This window comes from Micromys minutus (assembly GCF_963924665.1).
Source record: "Micromys minutus genome assembly, chromosome: 7".
In the NCBI taxonomy this organism is placed as follows: Eukaryota; Metazoa; Chordata; class Mammalia; order Rodentia; family Muridae; genus Micromys; species Micromys minutus.
Window position 1 is genome coordinate 66,180,955 of NC_137976.1, and position 19,288 is coordinate 66,200,242.

General features: G+C 43.5%; 1 protein-coding gene across 1 annotated transcript in view; it reads left to right on the top strand.

Moving 5' to 3' along the window:
• Window positions 1–3,142: 3,142 nt before the first annotated feature.
• Window positions 3,143–19,288, top strand: part of P3H2 (prolyl 3-hydroxylase 2) — a 143,607-nt gene continuing 127,461 nt past the window's right edge. The window contains exon 1 of the mRNA XM_080919567.1: window positions 3,143–3,675. Coding sequence (XP_080775693.1) covers window positions 3,208–3,675 — 468 coding nt within the window. The 5' untranslated portion in view covers window positions 3,143–3,207. The remainder of the gene's footprint in view (window positions 3,676–19,288) is intronic.

The window sequence follows — 19,288 nt, forward strand, 5'->3', positions numbered from 1 at the left end:
TGAACATGCCCATATCACATGTAGGCCTACCTCAGCCCTGCCTCACAGAATGTAATGGTTATTCCTGTCATCAACTTGATTATGTCTGGAATGTACTACAATCCAGAATTAGAGGGCTCACCTGTGATCCAGATGTTGAGGCTGGAAGACACAAGGTTCTGACCCGGATCTTGGCATGGACATCTTGAGACATAGTGGATATAAAAAGCTTAGCCCCAGGCAAGGTAGTGCTCACTTTTAATCCCAGGAAAGACCTCTGAATTTAAGGTCAGCCTTGGACAGAAGAAGTCCCAGATCCAGGCCTGGTGGTACACATGTCTGGGCCACACCTTTTGCTGGAGACCTACATAAGGACATTGGAAGAAGAAAGATTTCCTCTTCATCACTGCTTGCATTTACTTGCTAGCACATGCATTGGAATCTACTTCTGCAGGAGACAAGCTGAAACAAGTAATCTTGTGGGATTGAGAAACTGCTAGAATTTCCAATTCACAGCTGACCATTGTTGGGGAGTTGGACTACAGATGGCAAGTCATAATAAATTCCTCAATATAGCAAGGCATTCCATACATTCTGTGACTCCAGAGAACACTGACTAATACACAGACTTACTCCTCAGCATAAGGCATTTCTAAAGACAGTGCTTTTCAACCTTGGTTTCAGAAAAGACTGGGAAGCTTCTGCACACCCCATTGGTTAGGTGGTCTGAAGAAACACCATGAGCAGAGCAACTCTTTAAAAAACAAAACAGCATTTCACTTGGGGACTGGCTTACCTTATCAGAGGTTCATCATCACCATCTTGAAGGAAAGAATGACAATATCCAGGAAGACAGGATGCTGGAGAAGGAGCTGAGAGTTCTATACCATGATCGGAAGGCAGCCAGGAGGATGCTCTAATTCCACACTGGGCAGGGCTCAAAGGAGGCTTCAAAGCCAACCCCTCCGAGACACACTCCCTCCAACACCTACTCCAAGAAGACCACACCTTCTGATAGTGCCACTCCTCATCGCCCAAGCATCGAAATACATAAATCTAACAGGGCCAGACCCACTAATTACTACATTATACCAATTAAATCAGGGTTCCTCAGAGCTGGGACCAAATATATATGTTTATTAGGTCATTTCAATGTTTCAAAAAATCTGAAGGGTTACTTAAGTGAATTGTCTATTATATGTTGTAGAGAAGTATAACATAAGGCTTAAAAGACATGTCCCGACTAGGAGCCAGTAGATTGTTTGTGAGTTATGGACTATAGGCTTTGAATTCTGTCCAGGGTCTCAAAGGTTTTCTATTTCTGTCCTGCCAGAAAGTTTAGCAACTATTTTACCAGAGCACACTGATTTCTACTTAGTATGTTCTACATTGTTATTCTGTATCAGACTTCTATGAGTTGTGTTCAGTTCCTGAACCTTAAGCTTCCAGGAGTCAGACCACTGCTATAATAACCTCTTCTTTCCCCCATCTTCAAAACAGCAAAGACAGGCACTTAAAGATATTAATCTAGTGCCACGTCCTCAGAGATATGGGGATATCTATTGATGTAAAGCTGAGACACACAAAAACATCTTAACCTTTGATCTGTCTCCCAAACAGCGTTTTCTATTACTCCGTGTGCTTCAAAGCCTTCTCCAAGTGGGTGGATGATTTTAGACTCTACTATCTTTATCTGAACAGGTCATCACTAGGAGAGAAAACCTCTTCGCTAATTCTAAGTCTGGAGCACTGACCATCTAAAGCAAGCACCACACTGGAGATTTGCCATAAGTGGAAATGGGCAATTTAAAGAATTTTGGTGAAAAAAAAATAATATGTACATAAATCAGTCTCTTTTTTTCTTTTTTTAAACATAGATTTAGATAACATGGGCTGTTCATGGCCAAGGGTGTGAGAAACTCACAAAAGAACAAGGGAGTGGTTGTGACACTGGCTACCTTTTTGCATAGTGGCCATTTTTGTTTTTTGTTTTTTTGTTTTTTTCTGGAAATTTTTCTGGAAATTCGGATAAGCTGGACAGTGTATGTGGTTCTTTCTCATTGCTCATCCTTCCAGAGACTAAGGTGAGATTCCCATAGACAGTTCTAGACAAAGAGAATTCCTCCCGGGGAGTTGCAGAGTCTAGTGCACTTTTTTTTTCTTTTTCTGAGATCTGAGCCAACAGACAGAAAAGAGGGAAACACCTTGGCTCAGAAGGTATTTATGACCCAGCAGAAGGGGAGGAACAGGAAAGCCTCCAGCTAGTTCCTTGGAATCGGGCAGCAGTTTCTGTCAACTTTCCCACTTCTAGATTGATGTTCGTTGTTTAAGTCCCTGGGTACTGGGTTTGTTCAACTGACTCTTTGTCTAACTCTGACAATAGGGATTTATGTCTGAGTACCAATGGACATGTTGGGCATTTGGCTGTTTTGGAAGAGGTAAGGAACAGAGGCCTAGTGCACAAAGTCGCACATCTGGAAAACTGCCAGAGGCAGAACTTAAGGGCAGCTTCCCTTTCCTCCAGTGCTCTGAACAGGACACTCGGTTATTTATCGCTCTTTCTAGGTCTTCACATTCAATGCTGGAACACATCCACGCTCAGCCACAAGAGAAGGCAAGACGGCTGGAGACCCTGCCCAACAGGAGGGCGGGAAGCTTCTATTTTTGTGGCCCAGAGCTAGGTCCACCCTCTGCTTATTCTTAGCTGTATAAACTTGGGCAAACAACTTTCTCCTCAATCCGACTCAACTGGCCAGAGCCCCTCCCCTTCTATAGCATTTTTTAGCCAGACAGAAATGGCCCCTCATGGTGCATCTAAAGGTGAAGGACTGCAAAGAGCAAGCCCACATAGACTCCAGAAAACGACTGTAAGCCTCACTATCTCATCGTCGACTGCCATCCACAAGGGACCCCACACGTAAACCGTGTTACCCTGAGTTGGCCTCACCCTGAGGCGCTAACTCTCAGGCAGCCGGGAGCCCGGCTCCCGGAGGCTAGGCGGCAGGAGGAGCATGTGAGCGGGAGGCGTCCCTTTAAGAGCGGCCAGCCGGGCAAGCCTCCGCCTCCAGGACCGCAGAGCTGCCGGCGGTCACCTGGGGCTGTCGCGCAGCAGGATCGGGGCAGGACCGGCGCGTTAGCTCTCCGAGCCAGAGAGGGGCTCGAACGTGAGGAGCGGCGGGGCAGGCAGGCAAGGAGCACAGCGGTCCCCCTCCACGGGTCCGGCGGAGGATGCGGGAGAGCACGTGGGTGTCGCTGCTGTTGCTGCTGCTGCTGCCCGAGCCACAGCGGGGCGGCTCCCAGGACGGTCGCCCGTCGCCGGAGCCGGAGCCCGAGCGCGGCCCGCTGCAGCCCTTCGATCTGCTGTACGCCAGCGGCGTGGCTGCCTACTACAGCGGCGACTTCGAACGCGCGGTGCGGGACCTGGAAGGCGCGCTGCGCAGCCACCGGCGCCTGCGAGACGTCCGCACGCGCTGTGCCCGCCACTGCGCCGCGCGCCGCCCGCTCGCGCCCCCCGGCGCCGGCCCCGGAGCCGAGCTGCCCTTCTTCCGCGCGCTGCTCGAGCGAGCGCGCTGCTCCCGCAGCTGCCAGAGCCAGCGCCTGGGCGGCCCCGCGTCCCGCCACCGCGTCAGCGAGGACGTGCGCAGCGACTTCCAGCGCAGAGTGCCCTACAACTACCTGCAGAGGGCCTACATCAAGGTATGAACGCGGCTGCGTCCATCCCTCTTGACCCTTCCCAGGGTTGGCTCCCTGGGCTGGAAGGGGGGCTTGGAGGATTATTGCTCTGCACTCCATCCAGCCTTTCGCAGTGGCTCTGCTTTGAGTTCAAGTAGACGCCCAGAGACTAGATGGAAGTGGGCAGATCAGCTTTGCTCTCGGTCTCAGCATCGGCTTCACTCACAAAAGTGGGCTGCGCCAATAAGATCCTATCAAAATCGTCTTTCACTACTTCAGGTAGTCATGGTCCACCTAGACCCTAGAGTAAATTCCTTGACATAGTCCACTCTCGAACTCCTTTTGGTGGTCCCTTCTACTCTGCAGTTTGACCTTTTAAGAAACAGTCCTAAACAGTTATTTCTCTTCAACTATAGAAAAGCAACAGACAGGAAATACGGTGTGGAAGAAGAATGTTTGAGGCTGTATGAAGCAATCTACTGAAAGTGCGGATTTCTTTGGTACTGGTTGAGGTTCCTGGGGTTCCCACCTTCCAGGGATACTTCACCTCAGATGACCAGTGTGCTCCGTATTTATTGCGTCTAAGTTGCTTCCCCGACGTTTATATCAGGATGTATACAGTCAAAACTGGCGTATCCCAGAGCCAAAGTTTAAAAGACCTAACAGAATGCATAGCAGACAACATGTAGATGAATTCCTCAGTACCACACTTCCACATGCTAATGTTACGTCGGGTCACACTTCTTCCTATGTTCTGGCTTCCTGAGTCAATATATCCAGGTCTTTCCCACAGCAGTGGGAGGGGTTAATAAGGTCACAACTGAGACCAAACCTCAGAGCTCCAGTGTACAGTGTGCATTCTGCTGACTTTCAGGAGCTGACTAGTTGTGGTCAAGGAATAAGCAAAAACCCAGAATTCTTCCAGGATTTGTGTGTTGTCTGTTCTCCTGTGCGTTTCAATGGATTTGCTAAGACATGTGTTACGTATAATGCTGCTATTTAAAAGGAGAAGGGCACATTCTTCCTGTTCTTCCAGAAATCAGTAAGTTCTGGGAGTGGGGCGGTTGAGAGCCAGTAACAAAGATATTCTAAGCTGGTTCCCAGAGCAGAATGTGGGTAGTCCTGTTGTTTGGTTCTCCTGGGAGTCTCAGATATAAGGGAGCTGTGGCTATTTTACTGATGGTACTGCAGTACGTGGCAAATAGATTTTCTCTTCTCAGGAAGAAAAGGAAGAGATGGGATATATACTCACCGAGTCCGGTGAAAATAATTTACCATGCAGCCAGCGTGTGCATTTTTATGATTCTGTAGGTATATATTTTTATGTAATATTAGCATTTCTTTTTTATTTCTGTTCCCCTACACCCTGATAGAAGGTCAGAGAAGATGAGCCTCTTTCTAATGACTTTGATTCACATGATTGACAACTTTGGAAGAAAGGAACATTTTTACCCATAGGAATTTGCTCATTACCACTTACAGGATGCATTAGACACTTCTCCTCTGTGCTTCATGGTGACTCTAAAGGTAGCCTTGCCTTCTTCTCAGGGAGACACACACACACACACAAATGCACACACACACATACACACACACACACACACACACACACATACACACATACACATATACCCACACACAAACACACCCCAGTACCAACATCAAATAGACTAAATCTTCCCAAAATAATAGAGGCCATTCTTGGGCAGAAGAGCTTCCGATTGTGGGATGGTCACTAGCAGGGTGACCAGCTCTTGCGTATGTGCATTTGCTCACAGTGCCATGTGTAAGTGTGTTGATATAGTCAGAAAGGACACGTAACTGAACTGCTCCTGATATCTGGGACCCAATTTGCACTTAGGCCAGATATAACTCTTGGGAACAGGAGGCTTCTCAGAGTTAAGGAAGCACAACTATTCTCAGCTCGAGGATAAACACACTGTACTCACATTCAGGAGAAGTATCCTCCCACACCCTGGATACTGAGCTACTGAAGGCGACAGATCCCTGATACTCGTGAGTTGGACAGTGAGAAGAGCTGAGAATTGTAAACTCTGACGCTTTGCACTTAACTCTTCTTTCTGAGAGATGAAGATTTCTGCAATGTCTGGAAAGATAACGGGACTTGCTTCCTGTCACCTGAGTGGCTTTAGTTCTGTATGTTGATAAAGTGAGCCCAGGGCCTGCCCAGAGTCAGTCTGAGCTCTCAGGCTAATGGACTCCAGCCTGTGCTGTGCCCAGAGTTCATGGTTAGCTCTGGGCTCTGTTGAATGCTGTACTAGCAGGGATTAACCTGAAGCCAGATTTGGACAGCTCCGGGGGTGAGAAAGCCCTTGTTCCCTGAAGTCCCAGGTACTCCTCTTTAGCACTGTTGTATCCAGTCAGCTCAGAAGCCTGGCGTGTGGGAGAGTTGAACAGCAGTTAGGCGGTGGTAGTCCCACAGAGGCAGATTTTATGTTTGTATTCAAAGACAGGGCAAAACTTATCCAACTTTAAAAAAAAAATCTCTTTTCTTGTAAGATATAATTTATCAGCTGTAGCCTCAACCCAAAGATGTAGCTGTTAATGTGACAGTCCTTGGAAGAGTGTATAGTGCTTTCCCTTTGCTACTGCATGGGAATGAGCCTATACCATTTGACCCAACATCTACAGCTTCTCTGCCCCTTCCCTTTTTCAGGTCTGTCTCCCACTTCTGACACTTTGGATCTCAGCCTTGCAATTCTTCCCCAAGGAGCTTGAAGGCCCTGGAATAGGAAAAGATCAGAGATTAAAGTCTGTTGCATCCTATGCCCACTTTCTATTTTCCTGTCTGTGAGATGCAGAAATGCTACATGCTTGGTCTGAGTTCAGTTTAAGACAGAGCAGAGTCTGACTCTTAACAAACACTACGGTGCAATTATTAAAGGATTCTCGCTTTTTTATTTTCCATTGAAGTCATTCCTATCCCAAAGCAGAGACTTCTGGGAAGCTCTCCTCCCATAGCTCCCAGCAGCTGTTTACAATGCTCCTAGTACCAAACTTTCCTCTTTCGTTTTTTTAGTAAACTTGATTTTTTAAAAAGTGTATGTGGGCTGGCTTCTTTCTGTGAGCTCCCTGGAATCAAGAACCACGAATTCTTTTTTGCATCTCTCAGAGAAGGGATACCCAGGCACGAATGTTTACTGGTCAGGTGACTCTGTTACCTTTTCGGGCATGAGAATGGGAGGGAACATTAGCATTTATGTCAAAAGGTTATCAGCAATCATATCTGATATCTTAAACAAGAAGGGTAGACATCAAAGTTCAGTATCCATTTGGGGCAAGGATACTAGCTCTGCTTTATGCCTGTGAAACAACGAGAGAGACATCTCTGTAAAGGTGAAGAACAATTACCACACTGGGTGTGTGCCTGTGCTCCTGGATGTCAGCTGGTGTCACTGATAAGACTGGTGGATTTCTTACTGTTTTGCACTTGGAAGTTCTGGCTGTTGTTGCAGGCCCTTCCTGCTCTATACTTAAGTTGGTTTGACTTGCTCTCTCTCTCTTTCTCTCTCTCTCTCTCTCTCTCTCTCTCTCTCTCTCTCTCTCTCTCTCTCTCCCTCTCTCTCGTTTTAAATTTACCTTTTATTCCTATCACTTGAGGCTGCACTCCACCTTCTGTACCTATTTTATGAGCATTTGTGGCATTTTCAACAAATTTAAAGGAGATTGAATAATCTTAACTTTGTCCTGCCAGAATCCTGGGTCTTGAAGTTTGCTCTGCCTCTATGTATTGGAATGCTAAATCCTGGCCCTGGTTGCCTCAGGGATGAGAGAATCCTCACATAAATCAAGCAATGGTACCTGACCTTGCTCCTTAATTCAAAACTATTGAAAGAATAAGGATGCCTACAGTGAGGCAGTAGAGAGGTTAAGTGAGGTTTCGGTTCCCTGGATTGGGGTCAGAGGAGGACTACCAGGAGAGAGGGAAGAAGACAGAGAGAGAAGAAGACACCATGGGCTAGATGAGTCATGAAAACATGCCCATGATGGCTGGCCAATAGAATTTAAGAGTGGCCCAGATAGAATGTGGCAAGGCATATCCTGGGATTATTGGCAGGGAAGTAGACATACTAGTATAGAAGGTAGATAACTATCCAGTCATAGTGCTTTTATCTGGGGACTGAAGGAACAAAGGCAGGATAGAAACCCCCAGTTGAGGTCAATTATTACAACACACCAGGAATACTTTGTCTTTATCTCTTTCTTCTACTGTGCCTAGTTGCACAGAAAGAAAGAGGAGCAACAGGCTGGTGCTGTTGTTTATTTCTTTCTTAAAACAAGCTTGCTCTTGCCTGTTTTATTCTTGAGTTGGTGCTTGGTGAAATCTGGCCTTTGTTTTTCTTCCTAGGATTATGTGGGGGTGGGGTGGCGTATTAATTTAGGCAACTCTGCCTCACCCTCAGACAACTTCAAATCCCTTTATCTTGGACCTTAATCTATTTGTGGTTTACAGAGAAGAGAAGTAAGCTCAGGTTATTTCTTCACTCCAGCTCTGGTTTAAAGCTGCTTTCTCTTTCTGGACCGAGTGTCTTCCAAGAGAATTGAAAGCCAGAAAAGGATGCTTCCTATAGCCCTTGTTGGTTCTGAAGAAACCGTGGTCCTGACCGGACATTTCAGTCTCCTTTCAGGGATTTATAGAAACATGCAGATTGTCCTTCAGTTATTTCAGGAGACGTGGTTTTATCTTCTTGTAATATTATTCTGAAATATTAAAATATTAGTTATCCTTCAGAAAATGAGTCCCCCACCCCTTTGTAAAGCCTTTACGGTTTTTTGCCCTTGAATCGTCAAACTGTGTCACCACCCCATCCTATGCCCTATTTCTCAGGATTAAATGTGTGACACTCATTGTGTAGTCACATGCTTTGCCCTGTATAGTCATCCTGGTTGTTTCTGCTCTGCCGTGGGCATCCAAAGATGGTCCATCTCTTCACTAGTCAGCGCATCTTTGCGGCTGCTCCGTGCCACAGGCTCTGCCAATTCAATTAGATCCAAGCAGGGACTAACTGCTTACAAGTTTTCTTCCTTCTCTGCCTGGGGCATGAGGGATTCCTTTACAGGTTTTAATCAAGGGAAGTAATAAAACTGCCTTCCTCTTATTTATTTATTTATTCTTCTAAAGCAGACTCCATCTCTGGGAATCACATAGATTTCTGTCAGATCATGTCAATGATGAGAAAATGTCAGCTTGTCTTCTGGGTGGGATTAACACATTGTGAAAAGTGAGCTCTGTCTTGGGAAGGGGACACACTGGTTTGGTATTGGCAGGGGTTCTTCGGTAATGTTAACCAAATGACAAAAGTGTACATGTTTTAAGAACCTTGTTATCAGGACTAGGGATTCCAAGTGAGAGTCTTCTAGTTAAATATCTGTGTTGGGACAAAGAAGTAGAAGTCGTGTGCTTCTAGAAATGCAACCCAGCAAAGGCAGAGAAAATGTGTTGGTCTCTAGGACTCCCAAACACCATGGAGGATTATAGGTCTGTCACTTAGCAGACAATGTCACTAGTCCTGGGTTGCTAAAATCACGGAAGATTGGGGTTTACAATACAGGCACCCTACCCTCTAGTCCTGTGTCTTTTTTTCAAGTTCCACATAAAGGAACTGTCTGAGTGAGGGAGTCCTGTGTGATCTGTGGTGCTGTAAGCTGATTGCCTTCAGAGGCAGAGCAGACAGAAGGCAAGCCTTCCTCCGCAGCCCCTCCCCCTTGCAGTTTTCATTCCCATGGTACGTACTTCATTCAGTCAACCATCACAGTTGTCTGGTGGAAATTTTTGCATTTCTCATTAGGAACAATAATTCTTTTTTTCCATTCCACGTTCTTCTACAATTCTTTTTCTGTATTTTAATTCATCTCTCCTTTCCTGCTGTCTGACTTCCGAACTAATTTCTACCAGGCCTGTCCATCACTTGCCAAACAGATGAACAAAAGGCCACTTTCCACAGAGTATGTTGTGTGTGTGTGTGTGTGTGTGTTTTTCTGAGTGTGTGTGACTGAGTCTCTCTCTCTTTGTCTGTCTGTCTGTGGGTGTGCACGCACGTGTGTGTGTGTGTGTGTGTTTGTGTGTGTATGACTGTGTCTCTCTTTCTTTCTGTGTGTGATTGAGTGAGTGTGTGTGTCTGTGTGTGTATGTGTGTGTATGTGTCTTTTTCTCTCTGTGTAATTGAACATGTGTGTGTGTGTGTGTGTGCGTGTGCTTGTGCGTGTATGAGACCTTCCTTCCGTGTTCAGTACTACAGACTGTTACGGGAAGAGGCTGGGTTGCTTGTACTCAGTTAAGGTGATTTTTGGGAGAAGAGGAAAAAAATAAAACAAATCAAAGCAGAGAAGTAGGGAAGGCCAGGTTTCTGATTCATGTATAATGAAAAGCATAGTGCCTCTTACTTCTCATGTACAGTCATGAGCTTGCCTTACGAGCTTTCCTTCCCTCCAGGTTCCCCAGGAGTGAGTTGTACTTTAGCACAGACTGGAGAAGATTGTCTCCAGCTCTGCCTCTTTCCACAGCTCCTCATGTCACACTCACAGAACACCGTGAGCCAGCCAGCCTTTTTACAGAGGAGAAAATAAAGCCCACCAGAGAACCAGCTTGCTCAAATGAAATTCAATTACATAGAAGAGCCAAGAACTGAAGGACCCAGATTCCCACGAGGCCCAACCTCACCTCTGGTCCCAATCTTCACATCTGATTCATAAGACTTAAGCAGAAAATGGCACATCTATAATAAATGGCCCACACTGTAAACTTCCAGCCGTGATGGAAATTAGACGATTATTTTTATTCTTTTTCTATCTATTCTATTCTATTCTATTCTATTCTATTCTATTCTATTCTATTCTATTCTATTCTATTCTATTCTATTCTCTATTCAATTGTATCCCATCCCATCCCATCCCATCCCATCCCATCCCATCCCATCCCATCCCATCCTATCCTATGTTCTACTCAGGATACGGCGCTCAACTCCAGGGGTAGCAATGTTTTCCATGAACTTCACTCTCTTGCCCTCTGAACATCTGTGATTTGAGTAGTTGCACAAAGTTCATTGTTTAGGTTCTTCCAGTTCTAGGATTCTGGGACAAAGGCTTTCAGGGAACTCTAGTGACGCTGAAAGGTTCACATGCACGATGGGGTCACATTTAAAGGGTTGTTCCTAAACTTTTGTGTCTGTGAAAGTTCACCAGAAAGGGAAAGTCACATCCAAGTGCTGAGCAGGAAAAACTGGGTGTCACAGAGGTAGTGGTGTACAATGGATCCATTCTAGAATGCTAGTCTCCAAGAAGCCATCTTGGCTTGAAGCTTCAACAATGACTCCCCGTACGTAGGAAGGAGTAAACAGAAGCAGGAGGCCTTCGTCCACACCAGTCATCTCTTCACCTTTCCGCAATGGTGCCCTGACATAGAAGTGCCTCAGTGATCCTATTGTACAAAGAGAAAGTAAATAAATCCCCAGAGAGATGGCAACTGCACAAATTAATGCAGAAATTTAACGGGAAAATTAAAACCCAGGTCTCTGGCTCCAACCTCTGAGACCTTCCTATAGGTGCTGTCCACAGGCCACACACTGAAGAGGCACATGGTACAAAACTGAAGAAGAAGGCGGAGCATTTTGTGTACATTTTCTGGTCAGAGAGTCCCTAAAAATAACAGCCACAGTCTCAGTGTGCAACGATACTGCTTGTATTACTATCCAGCCTGTTTCTGAGGAAGACTCGGCAGTCCCACCTGGATCAGTGCTGTTTCCTGTTGAGTGAAGCAAGGAATCTTTTCTGGATGAGAAAGGAAGGAATAAGAGCCAGAAAAAGAGAGAACCAAGATGCCAGAGTTTCCAGAAGTCTGGGCTATCATAACTATCCCTCTGGAATTCATCATCTTAGAAGAATTGATTTGGGTCCTGTGAAAGGGCCAGGCGTCTACTGGGGATTGCACTGTGACTGTTCCAGGGCTCAGATCAGGGCCAGGTAAAGGTAAAGCTAGAATAAGCAAATGGGTAAGAAATAGGGAAGCATATGGAAGTTCACCGAACCAATCTTTCTATTCTTGCTTGAGTCACTATTAAGAAAAGTTACTGTTATTATTATTATTGCTTGAATGCTAAATATTCAGCATTACCTCTGCCAAAGTCAATAGTCTTGTATGTTAAAATCAACACACAGTTAAGAATTAGGCATGCAGAATTCCTCTGCCAGCAGATCTGCATATAAAATTTATCTTAAATTATGCTATCACAAGATTAACTCCATAGACCATGCAAATTATTTCCTAAATGAATCAGGACATGGCTCTTAATATTTTAAGAGTGAATCTTGGATTATTCTCAGATTCTAATAGAGACCATTTACAAAAACATCACCGACAAAGACTGTCACAGTCATTCATGGGTTCTAGAGGATTACCAAGGGGACTAATTAAACAGTGTAGCCGAGGAAAAATCTCAGGTCAGTAGATATAAGAGTTTCCTCAACATTGACTTAAATATTTAGAGAAGGGTAATTCTTCACAGTAGGAGGCTTTCCTTTTCATCTAAGGCTGATGAACAACCTCTCTGGCCCTTGACTACTTAGTAGTTGTCAGTAACACTTACCCTACCCTGCTTTCAAATAGTATGACAAGCATAGATTGTTCCTATGCATTGTAAAGTATTCTTCAGAGCTTCCAGTTGCCTCGGTGCGAAACTGCTCGAGTAAGCTCTTACCCATATTTGGAATGGCTGTACATAACAGAAGATCTCAAGTCATGTTCTGACAATGGAGACCCAATGCTGTTGTATCCAGTGATGAATATTTAAGAAAACGTTTGACTACATCTGGGCATCCCACTGAAAGAGAAATCCACTGGAAACAGTCTTTCTCATGTGGGTGAAGAGCACTGGGCTTACCTACCATGGATGTTCCTGCCTTTCTACCCTAGTTCAGATTGGAGGATAGAACAGAAATTTGCATTTTCTCTGTTTTTCCTACAAATATGGTTCAACATGTTTTAGTGATGCAAATGAATATCTCCTAGTTGTGGACTCTAGACTTCAGAATGTGTGCATGTACTATGTACACACACACACACACACACATACACACACACACACACACACACACACACACACACACACACACACATCCTTCATCTTGGAATTTACCCAATCAGTATTCTACTGTGACTCTTGGGTTTCTTGGATTTAGACTTATAGTTAAAGCAAGCAAAAACAAAGAAGTCAACTTCACAAGTTTTGAAGTGTAGAAAATCAGATGTGTGTGTGTGTGTGTGTGTGTGTGTGTGTGTGTGTGTGTGTGTGTTGGGGCAGTGAAGGAGAGAGGGAAGGGAGAAGAGAGAAAGAGAGGATATAAAGATATTTAAAAAGGGAAAGAAAAATTATGAGGCTGTACATTAAGAAACAAAGCAAGCCAGGTGTCTGGGCCAAGAGGAGGCTGCTCTGAACAGCATACAAATGTTACACCTTCCAATATGCCTATCTTTGTAATAAAACTACTCATGCAGAGGCAGCTGTAGGTTTTCCTTCAGTCCCATCTCACCACAGCCCCTGTTCCTCTGAGATATGTCTACCATGGTGATCCCAGAGCAGCAAAACCAGTTTTCTCTGAAGAGGAACAGAACCCTCTTGAGGGAGATTCCACTTTCTCAGCATATATACAAAATTCCATAATCCCTGTCCAGACAGCAAAACAAATATTTCAGGGAGACTCTCCCCACCCCCAAAAGTTAGCTAATAACTTTCATTAGAATACCCTTCATTTCCAATCAAAGATTAAAAAAAAATATTTAGTCTTTTTAGATGTAGTTTCTTCTCAGGTCCTGGAGTTAGGAAGAAGAATGTTATTGTTTGTGAGGACACAGAGTACAGCAAAGCAATTGGATGAGCCTTGGCAAACACCACATGCAAACAAACAAACAAACACAAACACCGGGGCACACAAGTAAGTTAAAAATACTAGCCATGGAAGCATTTTGAGAGTGTGGAAAGCATGAGATCCTGTTGAAAGCAGAGAGAAAAGAACACGTGGAGAATTTGTTAATGAAAGCACTGGGTGTGCACAGTGCTTCAGACTCTGGAATCTGACTTTGTGAGAAGGAGGCAGGAGGTGAATTTCAAGCCAAAGCCAGTCTCCATAAACTAAGAAAAACACAGTGAGATAAATAGGAAGAACATGAGGAGTTTACAAATTTACTTTGATGGGTCACCTTTCTTAAACAATGTCAACTTCTCTGAGAACTGGGATGGGGAGGAAGTGGAACCATAATTGGAATATATTTTATGAAAAAATTCATTGCTAATAAAATAATCTTGTGATAAATCATTTCTATAAAGAGACTTAACTTACATTATAGAATTTACCTCAATGCCAAGTCAAAGTAGATTACAATTAAACTGATTTTTAATAAAAAAAAATTGTTAAAGGAGAGGTTATTTGCCACTTCAAATTTCCTTGGAATCTTAGAGAAAGCTATTTTCCTTTTCATGGATTTGTATGAGTTTTTATTTTTATGAAGAAAAAAAATTGCTAGCTCACAGAATAATGAAAGGAAGAAATGAAAAAGTTTAAGAATCCTATTCATGAAAGACACATATAATGAAGGGGAAAAGGAAGGAATTTAAAGGACACCACATGATGTCCACTGTGACACTCTGAAGTGTGACCAGAGGAGAACCTTCCACTGCTGTGTGCTTCTGAAACAGGCCTCAGAGAATCCCCTGCTACCAAAGGAATGATGTGATTTTTCTTGTACTATAAAAGGTAAATATATATGTAAATACATGCACATATATAGTCATTAAACTGCTCAAAGAATCTTCTGTGAGTGTGAAGCAGAATCAGATCACAGTAACACCAATTGATTCTAGAAAACTATCTCATATACTCTTCCTGATACATGTCATTTGCCAAACAGTTTATAAAGAAACCTAATGTGCCCAAATAGGCATAAAAAGTCATTGAAAACAAGCAGCCTGATTTAGCTTTGAGCAGAGTATGTTTACAAAGATAATTTATTAGCAACAGCCGATTTGGGGTATTAACTATTACTGTGCTATGCTATAGATTTTATATGGATTTTTTTTACAATAAGCTTCAGGTAGATGTTCTAGTGAATGCTTGCAGTAAGGATGCTGAGGGTCGATGATGAAACAGGACACCTCAGGTACTGCTAGTACTGAGCTGAGTTGGATCTGAAATATTAATCCAAGTATTTCTGGTCACAAATTCTGGGTTTGTGCACTCTTCCCCCCCTCCCTCATAATTTATGTACATATTCACTTTACATCCTGATTGATCTCAGTACCCCTCCCTCCGCTTCTCCCAGTCCCAACTTGATACCCAACCCCTCAGAAGGAAGCACTGTCTTCCCCATGGGTACCCACCTACCCTGGTATATCAAGTCCCAGCAGGAATAAGCACATCCTCTCCCACTGAGGCCAGACGAGGCACCCCAGCTAGAAGAAGGGGATCTGAAGGTGGGCAACAGTCAGAGTCAGCCCCTACTCTAGTTGTTAGGGAACCCGGATGAAGAACATGTTCTCACACTTTTTACAAAGTGAGTTTTGATGTCAGACTGCGTCTAGTTGAAAAACAAAAACAAAAAAACAAAAAACAAACAAACAAAAAAAGAGTGCTGCCTTTATTAGTTCATACCATTAAAAATTTGATTATTGGGCCCTGAATTTCCTACCTGGAAAATAAATGGAGCTAATAATACATACATTAAGGAGTATAAGGGATTCAGTATAAGGAGTATAAGGAGTATATATGATTCATTATATATATACATATATACATATATACATATATACATACATATATATATATATATATAGGCTTCTTATATCATAGCTCTCAGGTAGAAGGTAGACTTTAGACAGAGAATGTCCTCACTGTTTAGTAACTGCTCAGGCAAATATTGTCTGAGAAAATGGTTGCCCTTGCCGCCGGCAAAGAAGCCTGGGGGACACAAAGGGGGTTATGGAGCTGTTTACAAGCTCAACGCCTGACTCTGATCAGTCCATTGCTACCAGAAAAACACTCTCCCTTGTGGGGAGTGTGTGAGGCACTTTCCTAACATCTGATCCACAATCTCCTCCAGATTGTGGCTTCTTTTTACTTCATTTATGAAGGAAGGACTTTGTTCGAACATATTTAAAACAGTCTTCTGTCTCATTAATAGATAACATCTCTTCCATGGACCATCAGTTCTTGGGAATTTCAAATCCCTGTCCCTCTCTTTTCCTGCACCCATGGGGGATGAGCTTATTTTGGGAACCAACAAATATCACAGGTGTCAGCAATGCAACTGCTTCTTGTATAAGAGGCAGGTAGTGAAGAGTGACTCAGATAAAACTGCCCAGGATGCATGGTACTGTGATCCCTATTCCTAGCTCTGTCACTAGGGTTTCTCTCTAACCAGCTAAGTCTTCCCTTAGGATAAGATCAGCTCTGTGCCAGATGGTCTATAAACACTTTTCCAGTTATTCCTGGCTCCAGAGCCTCACATCTTTTAGTGCGATAGTTTGTGGAACCAAACGTGTACCTATGGGAAACAATAGACGAGTTAATACTACATGAAATATACCCACAAAGGAGAGAACACTTTCCAGTGTACCCGACATTCAGTCCTCCTCTTTGGAGAGGGAATCATACCAAGCAACGTTTTCAAGGAAGACACACTAATGTTTAACTCTGTGGCCCTTTAATACAATAGCCAATGTAGGCCACTTTCAACAGAGAAAGAACTGTGTAGTTAGCAGAACAGTGGCATACGAGACGCTGTGAAGATAGGTGAGTAGGCAAATGGAGGAAAAAGGACTACCCAAAGCCTCCCCATCAACATCTGAGACAACGGCCTTTGTTCTTAGTGAAGCTGAAGAATAGAAACACTGGGGCTATGCAACAGGATTCAGAGAAGTCCTGTCTATTAGGAAAGCTCCCCTCCCCCAGTACTATCAGATGTTTTCATATAGCACAGTGTGGCCCAGAAGAACTTCAGACATGAGCCAGCTGAATGCTAACAGGGATGTCATATTTAGGTTCAAGCATTACAGTGATGGCAAAATAGATGAGCTTTTCTAATGCAGCTTTACTAGGATTACTCCTTGGTTACAGAAGTTGACCTTTACTCGTAGATTAGTCTGTAATCGTAACTTTTATTCTCCTTCTCTCACCATTATCTCCAAGGCTTACTGTCTCCCCTGCTAACATAGGCCTAGTCCTGAAAGCTTCTAACCTCCGTTCAATCTTATCTAGGCTTAGAATGTTTCAGCCTCTAAGATTTGCTGCTGAATAAACTCCCCTTTTCTAGTTCTTCCAGAGCTCTGGCTGGCTGGTTCAACCGGCTGTTCTGGCTCCACCTTCTCTCTCTAAGCTTACTGACTCAATATTGCTTCTTCTTTCAGGCTTTTATGGATTGCTCTCCTTGACCTCAAACTAGCTCTAGCAATTTGTTCTAATCTTCTCATTCTTTGGCTTGTACTATCTTTACGTCTGTTTCCCTTGTTCAACCTGTCTTTGTAAAAATTCTCCCAGTAAAACTGCCTCCTTCTCTTTCTCTGTACTCTCTTATGTACCTTCTCTTTCCTCTTCTCAAGAGCTGGGCGGATCCTATTCTGTCAAATCTTTCTCTGGTTCATTACTTTGTATGCCACTCAATTAGACATCACTTCCACACATGGCTGCTTCCTTCTACAAACTAATATTACCTTAGTTGTCTTGGATTAAATATGTACTAAGGGTGTGTCTGCATTTCAGCCAGAGGGATTAAAGGTGTCTGCTAAGGGTGATCCACACCATGAATAGAAATAGGTTTTTCCGGTAAACACAATTTCAGTTTACAGTATGATCAAATATCCTGCAACAATTGTCCTTAAAGATTTTCAATTGGAAAAGCTTTTTGTTTTGTATCTTGTTTTCCAAAGTCCTGTTAGTATGACCATAGGCTAGAGTCACCAACATTCTCTGTACGTAATCTACAAACTTCCAAAAAGAAAGGGGATAACCAATTCTAAGATGTTTAAGAATTTACAGGGGCCTGCCTTCTCAGAGCAGTAACAGGAACCTCCTGGAGGAACAGCTTCAGACCTTTAACCTTTGACTCAATCTCTGATAATATCTAAAGTAGTTTTAGTCATTACAGAGACACTGGAAGCTTTAATAACTTAAATACTATATTTCCTGCAACTGACCAAAACCTAGCAACATAGATGTGAAACTGTGTATAACCTTCTTCAGAACAGACTAAGAAAACCATTCCTATTCTGATTTCCTTCATTGTCAGGCAGAAGCCAATGTATAAACTTTGAGATATGCAGAAATGCTATGATTCAAATGCAAACCATTTTACCAGAACCAATTCTGTTTTAACAAGAGGGTGTCTAAACAGAGAATGTGTATGAGGATATTCAAGTGATACTAAATGTCCTTGAATTAGATCCTGTTAAAGGATAGGTTAAAACATCAATAGACAGGAGTTAATGAAAAATAAGTGTCTTTTCCAGTCTGTATCTATCTTCTAAAACATTTCCCATAGTTCCAGTTAGTAAACAGTGGATGCTGGACCCCAGCATGAGGCAGAGTGGGAGTCAGTGGGGGGAGGGGAGAGTAAGGAAGTCTAACAGGGAAGGAATGTGAAACAAAATTCTGACAGGAGGTGGTGTGAGAGTGAAACTAGAAACCTCAGCTTTCTAAGCACCAGGTTGACAGCAACACATGCTGGCATACCCCATTTCCCCGGTTTACTCTGCTGCAGTGCACTCTGGCTGTTTGGAAATGACAGAAGCTTCGGCTGCTATGATAAAGTAGTTCTGGTCCTTAGACAGGAGAGAACGTGTTGAGATACTCTCCCTTTATATGTGTTTGGCTGGTATTTCTAGGTGTCAAGCTTTTCTGGGTTTAAGAGACATGGAATCAAAGAGAAAACAACATCTGTGGTCATCAGGTGTGGTGGTGCGGTGGTCCTCAGCCAGTCCGTCTCCCCCCCCCCAGCCCCCATGCTAGTTTCTTTCTATGACTAGGCACTGTATTTGTGTCCACAATTTTTAGATGTACTTAAGAGAAAAATTATAGGGAAAGGTTGGTTTGTTTCATCATTTTCAGAAACAGGAGTCTTTGCAGACTTTAAAAGGTTTGATGATCGTAGTGATGCTATCGCTGGTGATGAAGAAGAAGATGATGATGGTGGCTGTGTCGGTAATGGTGATGATGATGACAGGAAGGAGGATGGTGGGGTGATGTAGGGGACAATACTATTTGGAATAGATCTAACTTGAGCATTCAAAATGGGATTTACTAATAATATTTTACCACAATAAAGCAGCCCTGAAGTCTTTTTGATCTTAAATATAATTCTATAACCAACTTAACTGAGAACCACTAAGCCAGCTCTGGGCAAGTGGATTGTGTTGTCAGTCATGTAAGTTTCTGAAGGGATGCTCTCTCACTTCTGCTTGTGTGGCATGTCAACCCACTCTTTCACCAGGCTCTGGAGACATTGAGCAGGGTTGTCAAGAATCCAATCGGTGAATTAATCCTTCATGAATGAGTAAACATTTCATTATCCCTGTGTCCTTTTCTGGTAGAACAGTTAACAAGACTTGACACCCAAGTATGAAGGCATGAACCT